This window comes from Pteropus alecto, unplaced genomic scaffold (assembly GCF_000325575.1).
Source record: "Pteropus alecto unplaced genomic scaffold, ASM32557v1 scaffold21, whole genome shotgun sequence".
Classification (NCBI taxonomy): domain Eukaryota; kingdom Metazoa; phylum Chordata; class Mammalia; order Chiroptera; family Pteropodidae; genus Pteropus; species Pteropus alecto.
This window is the reverse complement of record NW_006436282.1, coordinates 23,395,212-23,405,986: the sequence shown is the minus strand read 5'-3', so window position 1 is coordinate 23,405,986 and position 10,775 is coordinate 23,395,212. Positions and strand designations below refer to the sequence as shown.

Below are 10,775 nucleotides of genomic sequence, written 5' to 3'. Positions count from 1 at the left end.
AATGGTTTGCAATGTCAAGGGAGAAAAGCCTCTCCAGTGTCTCCACGGGGGGAACAGCCCCGTCTTCCCAGCCGGCCCCGGGGTTGCCAGCTCTCTCCCTGCCCTATCTGGTTCCCAGGGCCAGGCTGGTTCTCTGGGGCCGGCAGAGACAAACAAGGTTTGCATTTGTCCCACCTGGAGTGCAACTGAATAAAATAAAGCCAGCGCTGGCACAGGACCCTTGGCCCGAGGCCTGCAGGGGGCGGGGGAGTGTCCTCTGCCCCATCCCCCACACAAGCCCCCCTTTGTCAGGAGCACAGAGGTGCCTTCACACTGTTTTTTTCCAGGGGCCATCGGGGACTACCCATGGGACTACTGGGTTTCAAAGTCTTACAGAATATTCAAGAACTCATTTACGTATCAAACAACAAATCTTTATTCTTCCTCTCTGAGGCCAATTTAAACACACATGAAGAATATTTTCCAAGGAAACAATCTGTTTTCATGTGTCACGTCCGAAGACCCCACTAATTCTTTTTCTTTGGGTCATCCTTTATTTATTTTTTTTCTGCCAGTCTTGCTCTCAGACATTCTCCTCAATCCTTCCGTGCATTCCTTCCCGGCTTCCCATCCTTCGCAAGCTTCCTGCTTCCTGCCTGTGGCTGCCCTCTCTGGCTCCCCACCCACGGTCCCTCTTATCCTGTCAACAGCCAGCAGCACCTGCCTCATTAGAGTCCACACGGGGCTCAGAGTTGGAGCAAGTCCGACCTTCCACAAGGGGCTCCTCCCCGACACACAGGTGGGCAGACGCCCGCCACGCTTCCCATTATCCTATTATTCTGAAACTCACACCCAGAAAAGTCCAGCAGGGACGCTGCCTATACACAGAACACAAATGACTCTCAGGGTACAGAATGGAATCTATGATAAGAAGAAGGAGCATCACGGGGCTCCCAGATGCTCTGTAAGAAGGTCGTGAACCCACCACACACACACCAGAAGGCTGGGAGGCTGCTTCTCCCCACCCCACAGGAGAAGCATATCCTGAGCCCCGTGCAGGACATCCTTTGCTCCACGCCCTCCTTTCCCTTTCCACGGCTGTAGGAGCACCTGACAAAAATATGAACATTAGCAAGAGTGACAACAGTAAGCCCTCGAACTTAGACTGTTCTAAACTTATGGACCATTTTCACACGCATAAACTCACTCAGTCCCCAAAACACCTAGAAGCCACGCTGCCTCCCCACTGCCCTCCACAAGCTTCTGATATTAGTACAGGGAGGTCTGTTCTAAGTCACGTCCCTGTAAATCTTTGCCCCAGAAGCTGGTACATATTTCATTGATTCCATAAGGCCTGTTTTTTTTCACATTTTAACATCTCTGCAATTGGGATGCATTTTACTGTTGACAGCACGTCATTATTTGGGGCAGCATTTTTACTTCCTTAGAGATTCATAAAATGATGCTCCTAATAATCGACACATTTTGGATGTGATGAAATAATGCCAAATGCATCAGTACACAGGATCTCACAGCAGCGGAGAGAATGCTGTCCAGAGTATGTCCTTGGGGCTCTCTCTATGCCCTGCTCTGCCCAGCCACACTGTCGCCAGAAGGCAGAGGGACTTGTAGAAGGGAGAGCAGGCCCGCCCCATCTAGAATAAACGCAGCCGCACATACTTCTTGATAGGAAGCCCTTCTTTCTCCCCAGGCCCAAACTTAGGAGTCTAAGTCAGGCTCAGTATAAAAATGAATGTGCTTACATGGAGATATAAGAAAGGCTAGAAATGTTTCTTCTCCAAAGAAGAGAACATTGTATTAACTTACAGGCACATCTGAAGTTTCAGATATACATAAGAAGCAAAGCTCTAGCCTCCGTGATACTAGTTTATACTACTGATTACTACTAATATGTTTTCAGATGCATCTCAATTAACATTTATAACATGCTCCCTTCGTGCTAGGCTCTGGGCTGGATGTAAGGAATAAAAAATATGAATAAACACGTCGGGTGTCACTAAGGTCGTCAGATCAGCAAAAGAAATAGAAACAAAAATAACAAGCAGGTAATAAATACATAAAATATTACGAGACTACAAAAGTAGGAATGGTTGATTCTGCCTGAGAAATAAGAAAAGATTCTGAGGAAAGGGAGGACATCGAAGCCAGGGCCGAAGTCGGCCGGAGGAAAGGTGGGAGCTGTGCACATCCTGCACCACTGCACACCGCATCCCTGGGAGGTGGAAGGTGGGTCCCAGCAGGTGATGCTGGGAAGGCAGAATGGGCCTGATGAGCCAGACTCCGGAGTCTGCACTTTATCTGTGGGTTAGTTTTTAAAGATATCAGTTATAAGATTTGTTTTCCTGAAAGACAATTTCCCAGGAGCATGGGGAGACCGTTCACCTGAACGGGGATGTGGGGTTCAGCTATGTCGGGACGGGGCGGGCGGCGGGGGGACCATGGAGATGAGAGCTCTCGACCAGTATCTGAGGAGAAGGAAAGGAGACTCCTGGGAACACACGGCTGCTGTCCCCCGGGCCCGCCCCCCACCATTCCTGGCCGCCCTTACGTGGAGTCCAGCAGGGTCCCGTCCAGAAGCGAGGCGTTGTAGTGGTACTTGAGGTAATCCCCCTTCTTGCTCAGCACCGAGCAGTCGGGGGGCTTGTAGTGGGAGGTGACGCTGATGGAGTCCGCGGGGTTGTGGAAGTCGATCACGTGGATGTCAAACACCAGCACGGCCGAGCCAGGGATGTTCCCTAAAAGACAGACACAGGAATTCACGAGGGCGCCCTCCAGGCGTCACCAGTGAGGAACACGGGTGCCCAGCTTGAAACCCTGGGGGATACTGCGAGAGTGAAACAACCTAACCCTCATTTCATACATGGGGAAACTGAGGCACAGATTCGCCCAGGGTCACGTAGCCCATGAGGAGCACAGTTCGGACTGCAATTCAAGACGATGCGCTACTGCCCCCATGGGATTGAGACTGAACGATTTACAGGACAAGTTCATCACAGATGAGAAAACTAAAGCCCAGCCAAAGTAAGACTTGCCCCAACTCCTACCAGACGTAAGAGGTGAGATGAGAAAAATCAGCTGTAGAGTGAAAATCGCTCTGGTGCCCTATCATTCTGCAAGAGAAACAAAACCAACAAAAACTCCTTGGGGAATGATACGGAGCCCAAACTGGCCCCCACACACCCCTGCTGAGACGGTGCAGCAGCGTGCACAAATGCCTTTACGACACATCCTATTGGTTCTTTCCACCCAAAACTATTAATATACTTTCCTCTTCCATTTTCTCCACTTTTGAAAACATCACCCCACATCTGCATAATACTTTACAGTTTACAGAAGTATTTTTCGTCCATATTCTCTCATTAAATCTCCGCAGCAACCTTGTGGGGCAAACAGTGGCACCAGAACGAAATGCTAAGAATGGAGCCTGCGAATCCCATGGGGAGCCCAGCATTTCGTCCCTTCCGCAAATCTTCGCTGAGCGTTGACTGTGCGCCTGGCCCCGTGCTGTGTGGTGAGGAACCACAAACGTCCTCTGTGTCCCGACACCCTCCTCAGGTCAGGCCCTCGGGGGTTAACATGAGGTCCCATCACACCTCACAAAGAGGACAGAGGTGCACTCTGCACGGAAGCACCTGGGGGTTACGCGTCAGGGCGCCCCTCCCCCATGGCAACGTATGATTCGGGATAAAGCAGCCTCATGCCCAGAAAATTTATGAGTCTTCGGATGCTTTCCAGAGCCTTATATAATTCTCTGCAGAGCTGTCTCATTCTTGATAGGAAGCCAAAAGGAGAAAAATCATTTAAGCAAATGTTTTCCATCAATACGTTCTTTTTAGAGAAAGGAAGCTTAGTCCTGAGGGCATAGCCCAACGTGGATACTCAGAAAGTAGTTTTCTATTTCTGTATGTATTTGGCTGGAAGTAGAATTTTACACGATACAAAATGAAGCATCAAGAAACTAAATCAACAAGACACAAAGTGAGGCCAATCAACTATGTCTTAAGCTACGTATGAGCTGTTGTGGCTTTACCAATCAGAAATTTGAGTCAGTGGGGGAAAGTGTTTCTCTACAGCATACCTTCATCTCCAAACGACCTGATATTTCTTAGATCCTCTGGACAAACCCTACTGGGGAAATGCCAAATATGACATATCAATAGCAGTCTGAAGAGGGTTAACAAAATGAAGTTGTACAGCCAGCCTGGCCAATCAGAATCCCATCAGCAAAAAGAAAACAAACGAGAAATAAATACTGCCTCGACTATGCCTAAGAAGCTAGCAAAAAATGGTGCACGAGGGAAAACATAATTAAGAAAGGAAATATGGCTGGGAATCCTATGCAACGGTTAAAAAGGCCTGTTGGCATAGAAAGTTGTTCACAGAAAATTAGGTGAAGAGAGAAATTACAAAGTACCGTATGTGAATGATCCTGATTTTTTTTTCAGTACTTATTAGGGTAGGTGGGTGTGTATTTCCTTTTACCTACACAGATTCGCAACACTCTAAAGTATAGAAGAGTATTCGGTTTGGGGTGGTATTAATTTTCTATTACTGCCATAGTAAATTACCACAAACTTGGTTGTTTAAACCAACACAAATGTATTCTCAGGACTCTGGAAGTCTAAATTCGAGGTGTTGGCAGGGATGAGCTCCTTTTGGAGGCTTCTGGGGAGAATTTGTTTCCTTGCCTTTTCCAGCTTCTCAAGGCCACCCGCGTTCCTTGGCTTGTGGCCCCTTCTTCCATAGTCTAAGTCAGCAGCCTAATAGCATCTTCTCCTCTCTACGGCCTCCTGCTTCCCTCTTACTCTTGTGAGACGTCAAGGCCACGGGAATGACCCATGATAATCTCCCCACCTCGAGATCCTTATCTCAATCACATCTGCAAAGTCCCTTGTAGCCTATAAAGTAACATGTCACAGGTTTGCGGGGACAGGACATGGACGCCTTTTGAGGTCACTCTTCCGCCACATGACAATGTTTATTCCTGGGAACTGGGATTATGGGAGATTTCTGTTTTCTTTGGTTATCTGTATTTTCTTTTAATAAAGTGAACAGGTATTATTTGCGTAATTTTTAAAAGAGAGTTTGCTATTAGGGTGACGAAAATGTTCTGAAGCTGGAGTAGGGTGATGGTCACTAAAAGTCAGAATTGCATACTTAAAATGGGTGAATTTTCTGGTATATAACTTACGCCACAGTAAAGGTGTTAAAAACCAAACACCCAAAAAGGGGGCTTTGTAATTCGAATGGCTCAACAACAAATTTTAATTTATACGCTGAGAGAGAAAATAAATACAGCACGACGTTAACAACTGGTCAAACTACAAGTTCACTGTACTGTTCTTTCAAATTTGGTGTAGGTTTAAAAGTTTTTCAACAGGAAAAGGAAAACGGGCAGAGGGGACAAGGTGGGGGCAACAGAGCATCTCTAGAAACTAAAGCTGTTTGGGCCTTCGAGGCTGAAGCTGGAACCCATCTTGGCTCCCAGAAGCCCGGGTGGCTTGGACCCAGCCTGGTTGGTGCTGCTTCCTTAGTTCAGCCTGAAGAAGGCGGCCACACTCACCTCGCCCTTCCTCGCCATACCCCAGGTGAGGCGGGACCACGATCCTCCGCTTCTCGCCAATGCACACACCGAGCAAACCTTCATCCATGCCAGCGATCACGTAGCCCTGCCCGATGTACGTGTCAAAGGTGCGGTTCCTGGAGTAGCTGGAAAAGAAACGCACGAGGTCCCTCAGCAGAGGCACCGCAGCAGAAGTCGGCACGGCGAGCCCGCGGGAACACGGAGGCCTGGCACCCCGGAAGAGGGTGAGCCTCAGACCCTGGGGACACAGCCACGACACGCTCCTCTGAAACAGAGAACGAGAAGCCAGCACCGCGCTGCCAGCGACAGGCCTCCAGCCTTCTGGTTAGGTCAGGTCCTGAATGGGATGCGGTGACAGGGAACAACCATGAGAATGGAGCTACTGTAAGTTGGACCATATGCCCGTAACCGCGTCAAGTTAATGAAAAATCATCAAAAATCAGCCCCTACCAGCAATGAAGAATGTGTCCAAGGACAATGTCCCCAGTATCCAAAGGGGAGAACAGCTGTACATGTGGCACACAGATATTTGGACTGCCGGAAAAACGCACATATACCAAGAGCCAGCTAACTCCGCAGTCTCCACCAAGGCCTGGATGAGTTCTCCCTACTGCAATGCCCGCTCACCAAGCTACCTTCTGGTGAGTACTTGGGTTTCTCAAATGCCAATGGCAGGAGGCCCAAGCATTCCGCTCGGTGGAGAGATCCAGCCTCTGCGTAAACTGCCAATTGAGACCGAATACTCTGGGTTTGGTGAGAATAAGAAATGATTCCCCAAAGCCTGATGATTCCAGAGTAAAATAATAAAACTTCATCTGCCACGTCTACTACCCAACTGTGAACCACAGTGATGTGCACCGATCCCCCACCCCCACCTGGTACAGAGCCTGGCCTGAAGGAGCCGGTCACTTTCACCATGACCTCATCAAATACAGCCAAAGGATGACTGCCTCAGAGAAGGCAGCCAGCTGAGTGAGGAGATGGCAAAATTGTGACAGGCTCTTCCTTCTCAACACCCCTCAGACACCACAAAGCCAAGGGGCGTGAAGAAATGATGGTAACAGATGACTCTCCTCACCCGGGAAGCAGATTATCTGCACAACCCTCCTGGAGAAGCCTGTGGAGCAGGAGCATTGAGCAGCTTCAGACCCCATCCCCCCTCAGGGGCCAGGAAGACCAGGATGGGAACACGGCGGCTAAGGAAGGGCAGGCTTGGCTCTCCAACCTCCCACGTTCCCCACGTTGCTGCTTCTCCAGCGGGTGCGTGGCGAGCATCAGCAAAGAGCGGCTCACCGCTAGCCATTTGGGGAAGAGGAGGGTACCTGCAGGATGGGATCCCTTATAAAGGGACACCAGACAGTGGGAGAGATGGCAGGCGCCTTAGAGGAGGGAAGAGCCACCAGCTGGAATAGTCAGCAAAGGTTCCGTGTGGTTGGGGGGGGAGCGGACCCAGGGATATGGGGACCAGCACGAGGGAAGAGCACTGGGGTAAGAGAGGGCAGAGGCTGGAGGCAGGAAAGAGCTTCAGCAGAGGCTGGAGGGACAGGCTGGGCTCTAAGTATGGAGAATTTTAAATAACTTCTTAAGAAGACTTAAATAAATGGAAAACCATCGTGTTCCCCATGGGAAAGCTGAGAATTATAAAGTTGTCGATGTCCCCCAAACTAATTTACGAACTTTAAAACAATCCCAATCAAAACCTGAGTGGTGTGTACAGGGGAGCAGGGGACTCTAAAATTCATTTGGAAAAAGAAATGATCAAGAATACCGTTCTGAAGGCACAGCATATAGCAAGCTCTCATTCCTGTAAAACTTTAAAACAAGGGGACACGTATTTCACTGTGTATATACGGAAGACCTGTGAAATTCTTAACACTGGTTCCCTGTGAAAAGTAGAACTGGATGTCTGAGGGACAAGAATAGGGGGGAAATTCTTTATTGTTTACCTTTTTATACTTCTAGGATTTGAAACCATGTCAATGTAGCACTTAGAAAATAATGTTTAAAACAAGAAAAAGAATACTCTCTATCATATAAATTAAAAAACTACAATAAAGACATGATAGTGGCCCGGGAACAGCTAGACCAATGAGAAAAGACCCAAAAGTATATTTAAAAATTTGGTACACAATAAAAGTCAGATTTTAGATGAGTAAGGAAAAAAAAAACCAGTTATTTAATAATGGGTGTTGGACACACTAGCTGACCATCTGGAAAAAATAGTTAGGTCCTTATTGTCACACTGAATACCAAAACAAATTCCAGATGGACTGAAGATTTAAACATGAAAGCATTTATAAGTATGGGGAGAGACTGAAAGGTTATTAATATTTATCCTGGGCAGTGAGAATAGACGGGTTGATGAGAAAGTATTACATTTTATTATATATCTTTATATTGTTTCATTTTACAAAACAACATAACACTTCATAAAATAAAAATTCTAATAAAGAATATTTTACAGGGTAAAAAAAAAAACATTCAAAGGGTATGAGGAAAATACAGGCAAATGTTTATATACTCTAGGGGAAGGGACAGACTCTTTAGCAAGTCACCAAAAATAGAATATATAAGAATAAAGGAAGCCATAAAAGAGGAGTGGAATGTATTTAACAACATAAAAAGTTTACATTTAAATAGGTCAAAAATCACAATGACCAAAATTAAAATGTAAATAAATAGGGGACATGCTTTCAACAATATACAACCATAAAAGGGTTAAAATCTTTAATGTATAGAGCAGTGCTCCCCAACCTTTTTGGCACCAGACGGGTGCTCCTGTGAGAATCTAACACCTAATGATCTGAGGTGGAGCTGAGGCGGTGATGCTAGAGCTGGGGAGCCGCTGCAGATACAGATGAAACTTCACTAGCTCACCTGCAGCTCGTCTCCTGCTGTGCAGCCCCGTTCCTAACAGGCCAAGAACATTTACAGGTCTGTGGCATAGGGGGTGGGGACCCCTGGTATAGAGTCTTCAACTCAATAAGAAAAGATAAATACCAGTACCCTCAACATAAAAACAGGCAAAAGACATAAACAGGTAAATCACAAAAGAAGATATCCTAATAGTCAATAAATATTTGAAAGAATTTTAACCTTAATAGCAATCAAAGAAATTCAGATTAAAGCTATAGGTTTCCATTTTTCATCTTTAAATTAGCAAAGATTATTTTTAAATGATACTCAGCGTTACCAAGTTTCCAGGAAATGGGGCACTCCTAGACAGTGATGGAAAACCTTGCTTGAGGACAACTTTGTAGTGAATGTCAAAAGCTATAAAAATACACAAAACCTGATCCAGAGATTCTTCTAGAAATCTATCCCAAGGAAACAATTAATCATATACTTTAAAATTTAGCTACAAAAATAATTACTGCAACCATCCCTAGAAAGTCAAAAGGTAGAAAACAACAGAGAATGATTACCTAAATTAAGGCAAATCTATACAACAGAATATTATTTAGCTGTTAGAACAGGCTAAATCCTAATGTACTAAGATAAAAACCTGTTTGAAACATAAGAAAACTGTGATTCCATTAATATGGGGGAAAAATCTGGTATCTGCTAGAAAAATGGTCCTTCAATTTGAAATATTCCAGGGAATAAAGGATAGAACCAAGTTCATACGTGACGAGGAATAATACACACACACACACACACACACACACTCTCTCTCTCTCTCTCTCTCTCTCTCTCTCTTTCTGGAGATTTTGGTAATAGAAAACGAGTGAAAACAATTCAAATGTTCATCAATAGGAAATGGTTAAATAAATATGGCATATTCACCCAATAAAACACTAGACAGACATAAAAAAGTCAATGATTCCTTTCTATGCATGAATATGGAAAAATTCCAAGGTGGAAAAAAGCAAGAAGCAAAATATACAGTATACACACTCTACATTATATTCTATAAGCTATATACTACAAAGGGGAAAAAATAAGACAACATTTATATTTGCTTATATGTGCAATAGAAAAAATCCACACACCAGAAGAATGAAAAAAGAAACTTATTAATAAAAGTGGTTACCTCTAAGTGTCCACGGGGGATTGTGAGGTAGGCAGGGACAGGTGGTACAAAATATCTCAATGAATACTTTAATTTTGAACCATGTGACTATTACCTTTTCCCAAAATATCAAAGGAAAAATTTAAAAGAAGAGATCCTAGGGGTAGGAAAATGAATTATTCAAATAAAATAATACCATATAAAAATTCTTCTGTAATGTGTCTCAGTGACTAAATTGACTTGAAGTCTATTACCTCAGAGAGACAGGTAGACTGCTGTCACAATTTGTTTGCTCTACAGTAGTTTCCAAACAACACGTGCCACTTAAGGAGGGAGACATACCAAACACCAGGCATGCCCCAGCCACCTGCAGGCTAAGCCTTATAAACACAACACAACTATGAATAACAGCAGAGGATGGCTAATAAGCCTCTGCGCAGCAGGAAGGAAGCTGAATGCCTCCAACCACTCACTCCCACCCCAGAAGATAAGCCTTTAAACTTTGCAGAGCACTTTCATCTACCTTATCTCTTTAATCTAACCATCTCTTTGAGAAAGGTGCTAATCACAGGTAAAAAATCTGAAGCTCAGGAAGGTCAAATGCTATCCAAAGTCACACAGCCAGTGGGCCACGCACAAGGATTAGAACCCAGGTCTCCTGGTACCAAGTCTGTTCTCCTACAGCCTGGACCTCCCCTCTGGCCACTTCCCATCTTGGATGCCATAGCTGGGTTTAATGCTTAGATAGCTGAGCACTGTATAGGGGAATGGTAGGCATCTAGAGTGAGCCTCTCCTGTTGACCTGCAGATTCAGCTCCCACAGGCCGCAAGGAGACAGTTCTACTACCCTCTGAAGGAATTCGGTATCAGAAAACATAAACCTGGATTGGATGAAAATACCAACTCCAAGTCAGCATTGACAGAGTATTTAGATCGCGGTCCAGCCAGTAGTGTATCTTTAATAAGACATTCTGGTGAGTGAAGGCTCCGACCATTTCCTCACCTGGAATCAAAGAAGGTGCCGTCCAGAAGTGTGCCATTATAATGATACCTGAGGAAGTCCCCACTCTGACTTCGCCGCTCACAGTTTTCAGGTACTACCTTATTCTCAATGGAAATGCCATCCTTGGGGTTATGAAGGTCCAACAACGCAACATCAAACACGAGAGGCCTGCCCAG

General features: G+C 45.4%; 1 protein-coding gene across 1 annotated transcript in view; it reads right to left on the bottom strand.

Annotated features, from left to right (window-relative positions):
• The window catches only part of FKBP9 (FK506 binding protein 9), a 29,454-nt gene that overhangs the window by 6,950 nt on the left and 11,729 nt on the right, over positions 1-10,775 (bottom strand). Inside the window, 3 exon segments of the mRNA XM_006912052.3 lie at positions 2,549-2,735; positions 5,564-5,709; positions 10,600-10,767. Of these exon segments, the coding sequence (XP_006912114.1) occupies positions 2,549-2,735; positions 5,564-5,709; positions 10,600-10,767 (501 nt within the window).